Here is a 17236-nt window from a genome sequence, read left to right as displayed (position 1 = left end):
ACCTTTTTTCTTTATAACAAATTGGGTTTTTGCAACAGCTATTTCTGTTTCATATATCTAAACTGATGGACTGAGTAATATTTCTGGATTGAAATGAGGTTTATTTTACTAACAGAAAATGTGCAATCCGCATTTAAACAAAATTTGACCGGTGCCAAAGTATGGGCACCTCAACATAAAAGTGACATTAATATTTTGTAGATCCTCCTTTTACAAAAATCACAGCCTCTAGTCGCTTCCTGTAGCTTTTAATGAGTTCCTTGATCCTGGATGAAGGTATATTTGACCATTCCTGTTTACAAAACAATTCCAACTCAGTAAAGTTTGATGGTCGCCGAGCATGGACAGCACGCTTCAAATCATCCCACAGATGTTCAATGATATTCAGGTCTGGGGACTGGGATGGCCATTCCAGAACATTGTAATTGTTCCTCTGCATGAATGCCTGAGTAGATTTGGAGCGGTGTTTTGGATCATTGTCTTGCTGAAATATCCATCTGTCGCGGGCGGAGGAGGGGACGCTGCGCTCACCCACTGCTCGGGTCCGGCTGCTGCTGCTGCTCGGTGGTGGCTCGAGCGCTGGGCCAGATTCCGGGGACTCGAGCGGCGTTCCTCGCCCGTGAGTGAAAAGGGGTTTGGTTTTGGGGATTTATTGTCCGTGACGCCACCCACGGTTGTGGTGAGATTGGGGACACCACCGCTGCTCTGGACGGGGATCCCGGGAGCGATGACAGGGAGCAGCTTGGATGTTGGTTCTTCCCTCCATGGGTAGGGGGTTGGTTGTCCCGGGGCCCGGTGAGGTAGGGGAGGGGTGTATGGCAGGCGGGTTACGGGGTCTGGTGAGGTGCAGGGTCGCGGGGACAGCGCTGTGCCGCACGGCACGGTGCTACTCACTCAGCCAGTAACGAATACACAGTCTCCGGTAAAACAAACGGCTGGATGGACGGGTCCCACAGACGGCTGCAGTGTTTCTCCTCCCGGCTGGTTGATGGTGACTGCCTTTCCCTGCACCTGTGTAGTGTGTACGGTTCCAATGGGTTCCCACCGGTAACCCGCTCCCCAGCTTGAATGGGTGCTGAAGGAGCCCCTTTTGCCCGCAGGCTCTGGCCCTGGGAACTTTAGCCTTGGCGGTGACGGTGTTTCCCTTCACGGTTTGAGCTGTCGCCTTCTATCGGGACTTGGCTGCTGGGAAACCCCGGAGGTTCCCTTCGCTAACGGATTTGACAAATTGAACGGCAACTCCTAGCCTTGTCGGGGTCCGTAAGCCCTGCCGGTTGGTGCTGGCTTCTCTTTGCTCGCCGGTCCGGTACCGCCGGGCCACCGCCCATCCACGGTCCTTTCGGTTCGCTCCAAACGGCCTCTCCTGCAGACGGTCACCACCGTCTGCCAATCTTGCTGTACCGTCCGGGCCACACACCCGGACCGCTTTCTGTCTGCTCCTCTACCACTTTACTTCCTCTCACTTCCACTTCAAACTCTGAACTCCTTCCTTTTCCCGCCTCCAGGACTGTGAACTCCTCGGTGGGCGGGACCAACCGCCTGGCCCACCCCCTGGTGTGGACATCAGCCCCTGGAGGAAGGCAACAAGGATTTTTGTGTTTGGCTTTGGTGTGCCTAACCGGGGTGTGGGGTGTGTTGGTGTCGTACCTGTGACAACCTGGCTTGTCCAGGGCGCCCCATTCCCCCTTAGTAAAATGCAGACCGTCCGCAGGCTGCCCGTCCATCACCGGTTTTATTTTAACTGCAAAAGATAAAATAGTAAAAACAAGCATTTTTAATCTTCCCATAACGGGAGGTACATTTCTTAAACGTTTCTAACGGTTAACTTTATTAACGGTATGGCTTCCGCTCTCTCCCACCCAAGCAACCTGGCCCTGATGCTGCCCCTAAGCAAATGGGCAGCACCCCTTGACCCCAGTCCAGCACCAAGTTGCCCGAGCGGGTTCTGTCCCATTCAGGGGCCCCGCATCCATGGGGAACCCCTGAACCCCCCGGAGGATCGCCACCGGTTACGGTAGTGGCAGGCCTGGGCCATCACTTTCCTCCAGGCCCATCCTCGAAATCAGCCTCTCCGGAGGCAGTCACGGTTTCAAGCCAACAACATTTTTATTTACATACCACAAGTTCGTGGTTGCCCTGCCAGTTCTCGGGCTTGTCCGTAGCAGTTTCTACGCATCGTTTCAAGGGGGTCCCAACGGGGACCAGTTGCCGGCAACGACCGGTTCAATCAAGTTGCAAATCAGGTGAACTTCTTCGTTATTCATTCTTACTTATCATTGGAAACTGTAAACAACATTGCTGGTGGTCCCAATGGGGACAACTTGCAGCGAGGCTCCGCTGACTGGAGCGGCTACCTCCGCAGGGGGTTGGCCCACTCGGGGACCGGTCGGTACATCAGGTTCTCCTTCCACCGGCAGTTGAGTCCAGAACCACTGACGGCCGTTAAGAACGGTGGCGGGGGCAGCGTGGTCGGAACCCCCTCCTCCATCAGCGACATTCTCTCTAGACCTCCGGTTGCGGTGCCAGCCCCCGGCTCCCATGCAATCAGGGCTGGTTCTGGGGTTTGGGTGGACTGGTCGCGACGCGGCACGGCCGCAGCGGCCCCTTGCTCATGGGCCCCCACTACGGCAACCATCCTGTGCATCTCCGCCTTCCAGTCCAGCAGCTGCTGCAGACTCTGCGCCCTCACCTTCAAGCAGAACCGGCCCAGCTCCCGCTCCAGCCACGCAGCGGTCCCGGCGGGGAGCTCACCCGGGCTGCAGTCTTCAAAGGCTACTCCTCCTTGGTTCCCCCAGAGCTTAGACGCTCCGGTAGCGGGTACTCCAGCGCTCCAATTCGAGGACGCCGCCATCTCTCCATCCACATCCCCCTTAGTCTTTTTCCGGCTCCTCCTTTACAGGGGCGGGGTTTAGGCCTTCGCACCTCCACTGCTCGAGGAGACGCTCGAGCGGGAATTTTTCGCGCCCAAGATGGCGGCTTCTCCAAATTTTCATCCGGACACCTCTGGCGGTCACAAGGCGCACCTCTACCAGACGGCAGAGCGGTAAGATCCTGTTCGTGACGCTAAGTTGTCACGGGCGGAGGAGGGGACGCTGCGCTCACCCACTGCTCGGGTCCGGCTGCTGCTCGGTGGTTGCTCGAGTGGTGGGCCGGATCCCGGGGACTCGAGCGGCGTTCCTCGCCCGTGAGTGAAAAGGGGTTTGGTTTTGGGGATTTATTGTCCGTGACGCCACCCACGGTTGTGGTGAGATTGGGGGCACCACCGCTGCTCTGGACGGGGATCCCGGGAGCGATGACAGGGAGCAGCTTGGATGTTGGTTCTTCCATCCGTGGGTAGGGGGTTGGTTGTCCCGGGGCCCGGTGAGGTAGGGGAGGGGTGGATGGCAGGCGGGTTATGGGGCCTGGTGAGGTGCAGGGTCGCGGTGACAGCGCTGTGCCACACGGCACGGTGGTACTCACTCAGCCAGTAACGAATACACAGTCTCCGGTAAAACAAACGGCTGGATGGACGGGTCCCACAGACGGCTGCGGTGTTTCTCCTCCTGGCTGGTTGATGGTGACTGCCTTTCCCTGCACCTGTGTAGTGTGTACGGTTCCAATGGGTTCCCACCGGTAACCCGCTCCCCAGCTTGAATGGGTGCTGAAGGAGCCCCTTTTGCCCGCAGGCTCTGGCCCTGGGAACTTTAGCCTTGGCGGTGACGGTGTTTCCCTTCACGGTTAGAGCTGTCGCCTTCTATCGGGACTTGGCTGCTGGGAAACCCCGGAGGTTCCCTTCGCTAACGGATTTGACAAATTGGACAGCGACTCCTAGCCTTGTCGCGGTCCGTAAGCCCTGCCAGTTGGTGCTGGCTTCTCTTTGCTCGCCGGTCCGGTACCACCGGGCCACCACCCATCCACGGTCCTTTCGGTTCGCTCCAATCGGCCTCTCCTGCAGACGGTCACCACCGTCTGCCAACCTTGCTGTACCGTCCGGGCCACACACCCGGACCGCTTTCTGTCTGCTCCTCTACCACTTTACTTCCTCTCACTTCCACTTCAAACTCTGAACTCCTTCCTTTTCCCGCCTCCAGGACTGTGAACTCCTCGGTGGGTGGGACCAACCGCCTGGCCCACCCCCTGGTGTGGACATCAGTCCCTGGAGGAAGGCAACAAAGATTTTTGTGTTTGGCTTTGGTGTGCCTAACCAGGGTGTGGGGTGTGTTGGTGTAGTACCTGTGACGACCTGGCTTGTCCACGGTGCCACACATCCCCTGCGTAACTTCAACTTCGTCACTGATTCTTGCACATTATTGTCAAGAATCTGCAGATACTGAATTGAATCCATGCGACCCTCAACTTTAACAAGATTCCCGGTGCCGGCATTGGCCACACAGCCCCAAAGCATGATGGAACCTCCACCAAATTTTACTGTAGGTAGCAAGGGCTTTACTTGGAATGCCGTGGTTTTTTGCCTCGATGCATAACGCCTTTTTGTATGACCAAACAACTCAATCTTTGTTTCATCAGTCCACAGGACCTCCTTCCAAAATGTAACTGGCTTGTCCAAATGTGCTTTTGCATACCTCAGGTAACTCTGTGGCATGCTTGCATAAACGGCTTCTTTCGCATCACTCTCCCATACAGCTTCTCCTTGTGCAACGTGCGCTGTATTGTTGACCGATGCACATTGACACCATCTGCAGCAAGATGAAGCCGAAGGTCTTTGGAGGTGGTCTGTGGATTGTCCTTGACTGTTCTCACCATTCTTCTTCTCTGCCTTTCTGATATTTTTCTTGGCCTGCCACTTCTGGGCTTAACAAGAACTGTACCTGTGGTCTTCCATTTCCTTACTATGTTTCTCACAGTGGAAACTGACAGTTTAAATCTCAGACAACTTTTTGTATCCTTTCCCTGAACAACTATGTTGAATAATCTTTGTTTTCAGATCATTTGAGAGTTGTTTTGAGGAGCCCATGATGCCACTCTTCATAGGAGATTCAAATAGGAGAACAACTTGCAAGTGGCCACCTTAAATACCTTTTCTCATGATTGGATACACCTGCCTATGAAGTTCAAAGCTCAATGAGGTTACAAACCAATTTAGTGCTTTAGTAAGTCAGTAAAAAGTAGTTAGGAGTGTTCAAATCAAGAAATTGATAAGGGTGGCCATACTTTTGCACCGGTCAAATTTTGTTTAAATGCGGATTGCACATTTTCTGTTAGTACAATAAACCTCATTTCAATCCAGAAATATTACTCAGTCCATCAGTTATTAGTTATATGAAACTGGAATAGCTGTTGCAAAAACCCAATTTGTTATAAAGAAAAAAGGTTAACATTAATAGGGGTGCCCAAACTTTTTCATATGACTGTAAAACTCTTCGTGGGAATTGAACCTAAAATGTTTTGCAATTTGCCAAAAAAAGCTCTGTTTTTGTCTAATCTAGCACCTAACCTTCGCTTCTTTTTCTTTCTCTTTTTTTTGTACTCTCTTTTATTCGTTAAATTATTATTCACATTTTATACAATTGACTATAAGAGTTAACATAAAAGAGTAAAAAAAGAAAAACTAAAATACTTCTCAAACCATCTGACATACTTTTGGATGCTTTCAGCTTTACTTTGTTCTCCTATTATGCATTTTTCATGAGTAGATTTATGATCTGCACTCAAGACTCAAAGTCAAAAGCTTCTCTGCCTTCAAGTATTTAGTAATAAGTCTTCCTTATATTTGCAAAATCTTGAACCGAACCAAGACTCTACTTTTAATACTTGTAATTCCCACTTTTCTAAAGTAAAGTACAATATTTAAAGCTTTTTATGATATGTAATCATGAAGGCAATAGCAAATCTTGGGTCTAGACAAGCATTTGGGTCTTTATATCTCAAGCACAAAGATATTCCTAGTCTTAAAATTAGGTACAGAATTCTTCATGAGCATACAAAATTCTGAGTCTGCCGCTGTCCAGCAGTGACTTATGGAGACTCATTCTGAGAACATTTGAAGCTCCATAGGAAAGAATGGGCGTCATGGGACATTACACCATTGGATTATGTCGGAACTTTGAAGATTTCTTTTTAATTAATTAATTGGTGAACGAGGGAGTGTGGGGAGTCTTTATTCCCCAATTGGATTACGTCAGAACTTCAAGGATTTTTTTGAATTAATAAATTGGTGAACGAGGGAGTATTGGGAAGTCTTTACTCAAATAATCTATTTTTTTTTCCTGTGTGTGTTTTTTAACTCTACACTTACCGGGTTAGTAATGAGGGTGTCTGATAGGTGTCTATGCATTATTAACCCCTGGACTTGCTGACAGCTTTCATTTCCCATCTTACATCAACCTCAAAAGTATTACCCCGATTGGCACCGCACCAGGGCACTCGGGAAGAGCAGGGCAAAGAGCCAGAATTGGTGCATCTAATGGATGTACAAATTCTGGAACAGCGGTGGGCTGTGCTATTTTTAGGCTGGGAAGGGCCAAATAACCATGGGCCTTCCCAGCCTGATGATTCCAGCCCCCAACTGTCTGCTTTGCATTGGTTGGTTATCAAAAATATGGGGAACCCCACACCATTTTTTTTAAATTACTTAAATAAATAATTTAAAAAACTTAGTGGTATCCCCTCAATTTTTGATAACTAGCCAAGATAAAGTAGACAGCTGGTGTCAAATCCGGATCATGAACCAAACTTTTAAGTAAAGTTTGGCTGAACCTGGTAAACCCAAACTTCTACTTGTCTGCTCATTCCTATTTAGAATGCTACTTACCTTTCAAATTCAAAGACTGGGAATCTCACACTATTTTTGACAAAAATAGTGAAGTTTTCAGCTTCATTCAAGATAGGCCTTAAGAATAAAAAATGACAATTAGTAATGAAGAACAGAGAAACAAACTATGACACTAAAATGCAACCCTCAACAAAGGGCAGACTGGCTTTATGGTTATGTTATCTGTGTGGCTGCGCAAAGCAAGAGAAGACACGGCAAAAGGAGACACCTGAAACCTGCACAGCACATCCCACATTTGCTACATGACATGCAGATTGCTTAGCCAGTGTTATTTAGCCACTGTTTCAATGAATAATATCAGCACCACAAAGGAGTAGAGTCCTCAATAAGAGGTACTTTATTCCAGCAACTCCTAACCTAAAACCCATTCTGGCTCTATAATTTTACACTGACCTGGTCTTGTCCCATTTTGATGTTTTGGGGAAAATAACTCAAAATTTTCTCTTTTTATTAACCACAGAGAGCATCAGACCTGTACATAGGCTGTTTTGGTATTGTGAGGAGCTGTCTGCGGACTAAAGGCTATCGGACCAATGGATGTAGAGAGCAGTCTATGGCTTTAAGTGATACAGACGTTTTTCAGCATGGAGCGCTGGTTACGTCGATCTCATTGTTGTTCTGTATTAGATATTTTCTTACTTGTCAGTTCAAGGTACATAGAAGGCCCGGCATGAGATTGGAAATTAAAGTAATCATTTCATTACTCTCGTTAATGTCACAGGGGCTTCAATTAAGCCATTGTACATCAAGCCACTAGTTACATTACATGGATGGTGATAGTAGACACAGTGAAGTCTTCCCCAGAAGCAGCCTCACATACAACCCTAGGTGAGGGGTTTGGCCTCAGTAAAATACCTCCACCCAGTGGCGTAACTAGAGTTTGATGGGCCCTGGTGCAAACTTTGGACCGGGGCCCCCCTCCATGTACACAACACTTAGGGTACGGGATAATGATGCTGACACTTGGCTTTTACCCACAGCACCCAGGTTTCCCATGATCTAAAATCCCTCTATCAGCACCCTGCTTTCCCATGCTCTGTCATACATCTTTCCCTCAGCACCCAGCTTTCCCATATCAGAGCATGGGAAAGCTGGGTGCTGAGAGATGTATAGCAGAGCATGGGAAAGCTGGGTGCTGAGAGATGTATAGCAGAGCATGGGAAAGCTGGGTGCTGAGAGATGTATAGCAGAGCATGGGAAAGAGCCCTTTTCCCTCAGCACAAAACATTCCCATCCCATACTTGTATCTTTTTCCTCCCTCATATATAGTTCTCCAAATACTATAATGGCCCCCACATAGCCTTCCATATAGTATAAAGGGTCCCACATAACCCTTTATATATTAGAATGCACCCCCATAGTCCTCCATGTATTATAATGCATTTCCCATAGTTCTCCATATTTTATACTGCACCACAGTCCCCCATGCTTTATAATGCACCCCCACAGACCATGTGTAAGGTAGCCTCCATAGTCCTCCATATATTATAATGTAGCCCCCATAGTCCTATATGTATTATAATGCAGCCCCATAGACCTCCATGTATAATGCGCTGCTATAGTCTATGTATAAGGTGTCCTTCATGTTTATTATGCAGTCCCATAGACCTCCATGTATCATGCAGCCAACACCCCCAGGCCTCCATGTATTATGCAGCCAGTCCCACCAGGGCCTCCATGTGTCATGCAGCCAGCCCCACCAGGTGTCATGCAGCCAGCCCCACCAGGGCCTCCATGTGTAATGCAGCCAGCTTCCCCCGGGCCTATATGTGTCATGCAGCCAGCCCCCCCAGGGCCTCTATGCGTCATGCAGCCAGCCCCCCCAGGGCATCTATGCGTCATGCAGCCAGCCCCCCCAGGGCCTCTATGTGTCATGCAGCCAGCCCCCCCAGGGCCTCTATGCGTCATGCAGCCAGCCTCCCCCAGGGCCTCTATGTGTCATGCAGCCAGCCCCCCCAGGGTCTCCATGTGTCATGCAGCCAGCCTCCCCAGGACCTCCATGTGTCATGCAGCCGCCCCCCCCCAGGGCCTCCATGTGTCATGCAGCCAGCCCCCCCAGGGCCTCCATGTGTCATGCAGCCAGCCCCCCCCAGGTGTCATGCAGCCAGCCCCCCCAGGGCCTCCATGTGTCATGCAGCCATCCCCCCCAGGGCCTCTATGTGTCATGCAGCCAGCCCCCCCCAGGGCCTCCATGTGTCATGCAGCCAGCCCCCCCAGGGCCTCCCTGTGTCATGCAGCCAGCCCCCAGGGCCTTCATGTGTCATGCAGCCAGCCCCCCCAGGGTCTCCATGTGTCATGCAGCCAGCCCCCCCAGGGCCTCCATGTGTCATGCAGCCAGCCCCCAGGACCTCCATGTGTCATGCAGCCAGCCCCCCCAGGGCCTCCATGTGTCATGCAGCCAGCCCCCCCCCAGGTGTCATGCAGCCAGCCCCCCCAGGGCCTCCATGTGTCATGAAGCCAGCCCCCCCAGGGCCTCCATGTGTCATGCAGCCAGCCCCCAGGGCTTCTATGTGTAATGCAGCCTGCCAGCCAGCCCCACCAGGGCCTCCATGTATCATGCAGGCAGCTTCCCCGGGCCTATATGTGTCATGCAGCCAGCAAAATAAAAAAACAAGTACCTCTCAGCTCCTTCTGACCCCTGCGACTGCGGTAGTTATGCCCCTGCCCCCATATGTCACACACCCTGCTCCCTATACAGCCTGCACCCCCATATCACACACACACCCTGACCCACATATCTCACCCTGCCCGTACCCCAAAGTTACCCCTCTCAAACACTCTGCACCCTTCACATGCTTCTGTCACAGTCTGCAGCCCTCATATCCCACTCACCCTGCAGCCCCTCCCCTCATGTCCCCTCTTTTCTCATTACCACTCATGTGTTCGAAGTATCTTCTCCTGCTTTCTCCCCGGCATCCTGTGTCTCCTCCCACACAGTCACATGGGCGTGACATCATCGCAGGTCCTGGTAGGGATGGTTTCCGTCTGCCGTGCAGGAGCACATCTCCTCTGCAGCAGGTCAGGGGCCCCTCTGCCCCCCTGCAGACACTGGGCCCCCCTGACTCACAGGCCGGCCCCCTAACGGTCGCGCAGTCGGCCACTACATAGTGGCACTACACATAGGGGCCCGGCAGCCGGCTCTGCAGAGCGGCTGCCAGGCCCCTATAACCCTGCGGGCCCGGTCGCAGTGGCGACCTCTGCGACCGCGATGGTTACGCCCCTGCCTCCACCAATGCATAGTAAGCATTGGGAGGGTGTTTCCCGGGATCTGGGCTTGAACCCGGGTTCCAAGCTGGTAGCTGGATGAGCTGAATACACGTGCTACGGTCATGGTAACCTTCATTGGGAGGAGTTAAGCTGTGATTGCAGACCATACCAGCGGGCGATAGTCAGCAGTGGGTCAACCAAAAGTTGGGAGACTTGCCTGGTACAGGGGCAGTGGAACTACCGGTCCCAGTTTGGGATCTCGTGGACAGGGGCATTTAATTTAGACCATCTACCCAGAGTAACTGTAAGATCGTGAAAGGAACAATAATAAGAGTAATTGCATCGTTAACCTGGTTAGGTGAAGAATACAACCAACAACTTCAAATCTTCACAGATATTGTAGGTGAGGTACATTCACACCAGTAGATGGAAACTGTAATACTGGAACCAACCAATAGACAATTATGTCACTGAAGGCAATTTTCAATAACAGAGCATGTATAGAGGCATACAGAGGCCATGAAGTGTTATATAATAGAGTCCTGGTGACTGAGTGCCATTGTATAGTGCTGGAGCTTCAAACAATGAGGCCCTGGCCACTTTGTCTTCCATTATAAAGTGCTCAAGCTTCATACAATGGAGCCTTGGTCATTGTATAGTGCTGGAGCTTCATACAATGTAGTCTGTCCTGGTCACTTTGTGTGCCACTGTGTCGCGGGCGGAGGAGGGGACGCTGCGCTCACCCACTGCTCGGGTCCGGCTGCTGCTGCTGCTCGGTCGGTGGCTCGAGCGGTGGGCCGGATCCCGGGGACTCGAGCGGCGCTCCTCGCCCGTGAGTGAAAAAGGGAATGGTTTTGGGGATTGATTGTCCGTGACGCCACCCACGGTTGTGGTGAGGTTGTGACACCACCGCTGCTCTGGACGGGGATCCCGGGAGCGATGACAGGGAGCAGCGCAGTTGTTGTTTTCCCCTCTGTGGGTAGGGGGGTTGGTTGTCCAGGGGCCCGGTGAGGGAGGGATGTGTAGCAGGCGGGTTACGGGGCCTGGTGAGGTGCAGGGTCGCGGGGGCAGCGCGGTGCCGCACGGCACGGTGGTACTCACTCAGCCAATGACGAATGCAAAGTCCTTGGTAAAACACACGGCTGGATGGACGGGGCCCACTGACGGCTGCGGTGGTTTCTGCTCCCAGTAGGTTGATGGTAACTGTCTTTCCCTGCACCTTTAGTTTGTTTGTGGTACTGATGGCTTCCCACCGGTAACCCGCTCCCCAGCTTGGATGGATGCTAAGGGAGCCCCTTTTGCCCGCAGGCTCTGGCCCTGGGAACTGTAGCCTTGGCGGTGACTGTGTTTCCCTTTACGGTGTGAGCTGTTGCCTTCAATCGGGTCTTGACTGCTGGGAAACTCCGGAGGTTCCCTTCGCTAATGGATTTGACCAGTTTTACGGCGACTCCTAGCCTGGTCGGGGTCCGTAAGCCCTGCCGAATGGTGCTGGCTTCTCTTCGTTCCCCGGTCCGGTACCGGCGGGCCACCGCCCGTCCCCGGTCCTTACGGTTTACTCCAATCGGCCTCTCCTGCAGACGGTCACCACCGTCTGCCAACCTTGCTGTAGGTGCCCGGGCCACGTACCCGGACACGGTCAGTCTCCTCTCCTGCCACTTCCTTCTTCCACTCACAAAACTAATCTGAACTGACTCCTTTTCCCGCCTCCAGGACTGTGAACTCCTCGGTGGGCGGGACCAACCACCTGGCCCACCACCTGGTGTGGACATTAGCCCCTGGAGGGAGGCAACAAGGATTTTTGTTTGACTTCGGTGTGCCTAACCGGGGTGTGGGGTGTGTTGTTGTAGTATCTGTGACGACCTGGCTTGTCCAGGGCGCCACATTCCCCCTTAGTAAAATGCAGACCGTCCGCGGGCTGCCCGTCCATCACCGGTTTTATTTTTGTTTAACTGCAAAAGAGTAAAAACATGTAAAAACACAAGCATTTTTCAACCTTCCCACAACGGGAGGCACATTCTTAAACATTACTAACGGTATATGTTTATTAAAACGGTTACGGCTTCCGCTCTTCTCCCACCCAAATAATCTGGCCCTGATGCTGCCCCTAAGAAGTGGGCAGCACCCCTTGACCCCAGTCCATCCCCAGGCTGCCCGAGCGGGTTCTGTCTCTTTCAGGGGACCCACATCCATGGGGGACCCCTGAACCCCCGGAGGATCGCCACCGGTTACGGTAGTGGCGGGCCTGGGCCATCCCTTTCCTCCAGGCCCATCCTCCCAAATCTGCCTCTCCGGAAGCGGTAGCGGTTTCAAGCCAAAAACACTTTTATTTATATTCCACTAAGTTTGTGGTTGCCCTGCAAGTTCTCAGGCTTGTCAGTAGCAGTTTCTACGCAATGGTTTCAAGAGGTCCCTACGGGGACAACAGTTGCCGGCAACGGCCGGTTCAATCAAAACCTCAATCAGGTTACTTCTTCGGTTGATTTGCTTATCATTTTAAAACTTCCAAACTGTACACTCAATACATAAAGCCCCCCCCCCTTTTAAAGTGTAGTTTCCCTATACCTAAGTGGGGGTCTACCTAGGTTGGGACGAGTGGACCTCCATGGTCCGGTTTCAGTGGTGACAGGCAGTGGGGCAGAGGGAACGATCAGTTCCTCTTCCCTGCTATCGTGTGGGGCAGGCGGAGGCATAAGGGAGCTGGGTACAGGTACATCCCTGGGCACTGGCTCGTGGTTGACCACTTCCATCACTTCCTCATCCACGGGTTGTGGGAACAGTATCACTGGAAGAATCACCGCGCCGTTCTGTGTAGGCCAGTCTGCTGGAAAATCACCCATCATGGTGTGGATTACGTCTTTTTCTTTCTCCGCTGGTCTGGGAACTGGAGCTTCATCCGCTATCCTCAATGCTGGTGGGCACCTCTTTAGATGGTCTCGGGAAACCGTGGCCAAGGTCCCCCCTTGGTCACGGCTGATCTGGTAAGCCTTCCCATTCTCCCATCCTGTGGGCTGTATAACATATGGAGTTTGTTCCCATTGATCATCCAGCTTGTGGGTCCTTCTTTTTCGCTTCAGCACTACATCTCCAGGCTGGAAGGGACCGGCAGACGCCTTCTTGTTGAAGCACTGCTCCTGTTGTCACCGACTCCGGCACAAGTTCTTTTCAACATATTCCTGGACCTGTCGGTACTGCACCCTCCGCCGAGTGTCCCATTCAGCTGTCGAAGGGAGCGCTTCCGGGGCTTCCAACCCCATTTCTAAATCCACTGGTAGCCGGCCGGGGCGAGCCCACATCAGGTATGCTGGAGTGCATTTCGTCGAGCTGGAAGGGATGTTGTTATACATATCGACCAGGTCAGGTAGCTTCTCTGGCCACAGGTTCCGCTCTTCTAGCGGCAACGTCTTAAGGAGGTCCAGGACCAGGTGGTTCATCTTTTCACACATGCCGTTGGTTTGGGCATGGTAATGCGTGGTCCGGATTTTCTTGCAACCGTACAACTGGCAGAATTCTTGGAATACCTCCACTTCAAAGGCCGGACCTTGGTCGGTAAGCACCTTCTCAGGGTACCCATGTGGTCGGCAGAAATAAGCCTGGAACGCTCTAGCGGCGGTACGGCCGGTTAGGTCTTTAACTGGGACAACCACCATGAACCTTGAATAGTGGTCTACAATGGTTAGAGCGTAGGTGTACCCACTTCGGCTGGGGGTGAGCTTTACATGGTCAAGGGCAACCAGCTCCAGCGGTTGATGCGTAATGATCGGGTGTAGGGGTGCCTTCTGGCTGGCCTCATCCTTCCTTCTCAAAGCGCAGGGGCCACATTTTCGGCACCAGGCCTCCACAGATTCCCGCATTCCACTCCAATAGAACCACTCTCTCAACAACATCTCCAGTTTCTTCCACCCGAAGTGCCCAGCACCATAATGGTATGCTTGCAGGACGGTGGGCACGTTAGCCTGGGGAATCACCAGCTGGCGGATCTTCTCATGGGTCTTCGGATTAATCAGCTCACGATACAACTTCCCCTGGTGTAGGTACAGCCGGGTCCGTTCTCGCCACAGGTGTTGAGCTTCGGCAGGGGTGGCAGGGTCTATCCCAGCAGAGCCCTGCTCCTCCAGGGTCTTGACCAGGTGGACAGCAGGTGCCTGGTCCTGAGCTTCCTGCCACTCCTGACTGGGCAGCGGGTCTAGGTTCACCCGTTGTTGATGGACATGCACCTTCTCAGTTGACAGCCGGTGAAACGCAAGCAACTCAATCTCTTCGAGGTCGTCATCCTCGGGCCCTTCTTCCGACAGGTGGGGCATCCGAGAGAGTGCATCGGCATTAACGTTGGCACGGCCGGCCCGGTACTTGATGGTGAAATCATAGTTGGCTAGCCTGGCCACCCACCGCTGCTCCAACGCGCCCAGCTTGGCTGTGTCCAGGTGGGTCAGCGGGTTATTGTCCGTGAAAGTGGTGAATTTAGCTGCTGCCAGGTAATGGCGGAACCGCTCGGTGATAGCCCACACCAGTGCTAGGAGCTCAAGCTTGAAAGAGCTGTAGTTCTCAGGGTTCCTCTCAGTCGGTCGGAGTTTTCGGCTAGCATAAGCAATCACCTTCTCCCTTCCGTCTTGGACCTGGGATAGGACAGCCCCCAAGCCCACATTGCTGGCATCGGTGTAGAGGATGAATGGGTGGCTGTAATCAGGGTACGCTAGGATTTCCTCTCCGGTCAGGGCCGCTCTCAGCTGGCGGAAGGATTCCTCATACCTTTCTTCCCACACCAGTGGGGCTCCTAGGGGTCTACCACCCTTGGTCTGTCCCACGAGGAGGTCTTGCATGGGGGCAGCCATCTTCGTGTACCTCTTGATGAAGCGACGGTAATACCCCACCAGGCCCAGGAACTGCCTCACTTCCCTCACCGTGGTCAGTCTCAGCCAGTCCTGGATGGCGGTGATCTTCTCGGGGTCGGGGGCGACACCCTCCGCACCCACCACATGTCCAAGGTACTGCACTATGGGCTTCAGCAGATGACACTTGGAGGGCTTCAACTTCATCCCATACTTAGCAAGGGACGCAAACACCTCGGCTAGGTGCTCCAGGTGGGCTTCATACGTCTGTGAGTACACAATCATATCATCCAAGTACAGCAAGACGGTCTCAAAATTTAGGTGTCCCAGACAGCATTCCATCAGCCGTTGGAAGGTTCCGGGGGTATTGCACAGCCCGAACGGCATGCTGTTGAACTCGCAGAGTCCCATAGGAGTGGCGAAGGCAGTCTTCTCTCGGTCTTCTGGCGCCACGGCCACCTGCCAGTACCCGCTGGTGAGGTCAAGGGTGGAAAAGTAGTTAGCGGTTCTCAGCGCAGCCAGGGACTCTTCAATGCGGGGCAGAGGGTAAGCATCCTTATGCGTTATCTGGTTAATCTTCCAGTAATCCACACACATCCGCATGGTGCCATCCTCCTTCTTAACCAACACCAACGGGGCGGCCCAGGGACTACAACTGTCCCTAATAACCTCTGCCTCCTTCATGTTCCTCAACGTGTCTTTGGCACATTGGTAGTGTGCAGGGGGAATAGGCCTGTACCTCTCTGTAATAGGGGGGTGTTCACCGGTGGGGATGTGGTGTTGGACCCCTTTAATCTACCCAAAATCTAGAGGATGTTTGCTAAAAACTCGCTCATACTCCCGTACCACCCGGTATACCCCTTCTTTGTGATGTGTAGGGGTATCGTCAGTGCCTACGTGTAGCTCTCGACACCACTCGTCTAACTCCCCCAGGGATGGGTGAGGACTGGCAGTAGGCGGTGAGATCGGGGGAACGGCCTTGTGGATGGTGTGGGGATCTAGAGTGAGCAACTTGGCAAGGGTAGCGTACCGGGGAAGCCTAACCTCTTCCTACCCACAGTTCAGCACCCTCACGGGCACTCTCCCTTTCTTGACGTCTATCACCCCTCGGGCGGCCATTACTGTGGGCCAGTGTTCGGAGGGCATGGGCTCTATCATGGTGGGATAGTCTCGCCCTTGGGGCCCTACCACTGCCCTACACCAAATCATCATCTCGCTCCTGGGAGGCACAATCAAAGGGGCCGCATCCATCACTCTCACTCCCCCAATCTCTCCTCCTGTCGAGTTCACATGCTGGCGATACACCAGGGCCCGGATCTCACGCTGCACAGCTCTCTGTCGGCTCCCTGCCGCTGTGGCGGCCAGCTGCTGCAGTAGGGTCAGCACGTCACTCATGCAGTGCTCCATCACATTAGTCCCTAGCACTACTTTCGGGTCATGATCACTGGGTTCATTCATTATCACAATCATTCCCTGGTGCTGCAGTTCAGCTCGTCCCACAGTCATGGCCACTTGTTTGTACCCCACTTGGGTCAATGGGAGTCCGTCAGCGGCAATCAGTGTCATGCTGCCATCTGGGGGGGCAAGTTCGTCCTTCCCCCAATACCGTTGATACAGTGTGTATGGTATTGTGGTTACCTGAAATCCAAGTCCAGGAGAGCCATCAGCGGGATGCCGTCCACGGCCAGGGGGATGATGGGCCGGGCTCCGATGTACCGGTCCCGCCAGTCTGGGGGGCCATGGGTTCTACTCCTGAGGATTGGCCCGTGGCCCCAGGGGTTGCTCGTTTAACGGACACCGTCGGGAGTAGTGGCCGGGCTTGCTGCACCTGTAACAAATCGGGGGTCCATACCGTGAGTCATTGGCCCTTCTCCGCTGCATCCAGGGGACGTCCTCGGGGCTGTCGGTGAGCTGCATCTTCGCCGGGGGCTGGGACCTGGTCGGAGGCTGGAGTGCGGCGACGATCTTGGCGAGGTCCCCATCCATGCGGCCGACTTGGGCAGCCAGTTCCTCCATCATTCTGCTTGGGATTGCAGGTACCGGAGGTGTTGGGAGGACAGGGGCCACCACGACGGGAGCTGTCTCAGCTGGCCATGGGGCTGCCTCAGGGACTTCCGATGCTGGAGGCTGCAGAGCTTTAATGGCCCGTTCCTTTAACACGGCAAATCCCACATCAGGGTGTTCTAGGGCTCATAGCCGGAGTTGCTTGCGGTCCTCCGAGGACCTCATCCCCTGTACAAACTGCTCCACTAGCATTTTGTTGCTGTCCGCATCGTTGATGGTGTCTACCCGCTTCAGTGTGCGGAGGGCGGTTTGCAGACACAAGGCGTAGTCCCGAATGCTATCCGCGGGCCGTTGCCGGCATTGGTAAAACTGCATCCGCAGCTCGGCTTCGGTACGGGTCTCAAAGGCAGTCTGTAGCTTCTCAAAG

General features: G+C 53.3%; 1 protein-coding gene across 1 annotated transcript in view; it reads right to left on the bottom strand.

Moving 5' to 3' along the window:
- P2RX3 (purinergic receptor P2X 3) overlaps positions 1-17236 on the bottom strand; it is a 149809-nt gene that overhangs the window by 34791 nt on the left and 97782 nt on the right. The window contains exon 6 of the mRNA XM_075349352.1: positions 6752-6829. Within this exon, the coding sequence (XP_075205467.1) occupies positions 6752-6829 (78 nt within the window). The remainder of the gene's footprint in view (positions 1-6751; positions 6830-17236) is intronic.

The sequence above is a fragment of the Anomaloglossus baeobatrachus genome, chromosome 5 (assembly GCF_048569485.1).
Source record: "Anomaloglossus baeobatrachus isolate aAnoBae1 chromosome 5, aAnoBae1.hap1, whole genome shotgun sequence".
In the NCBI taxonomy this organism is placed as follows: domain Eukaryota; kingdom Metazoa; phylum Chordata; class Amphibia; order Anura; family Aromobatidae; genus Anomaloglossus; species Anomaloglossus baeobatrachus.
Note: the sequence above shows the minus strand (reverse complement) of the source record. Positions and strands in the feature narration are given on the sequence as shown.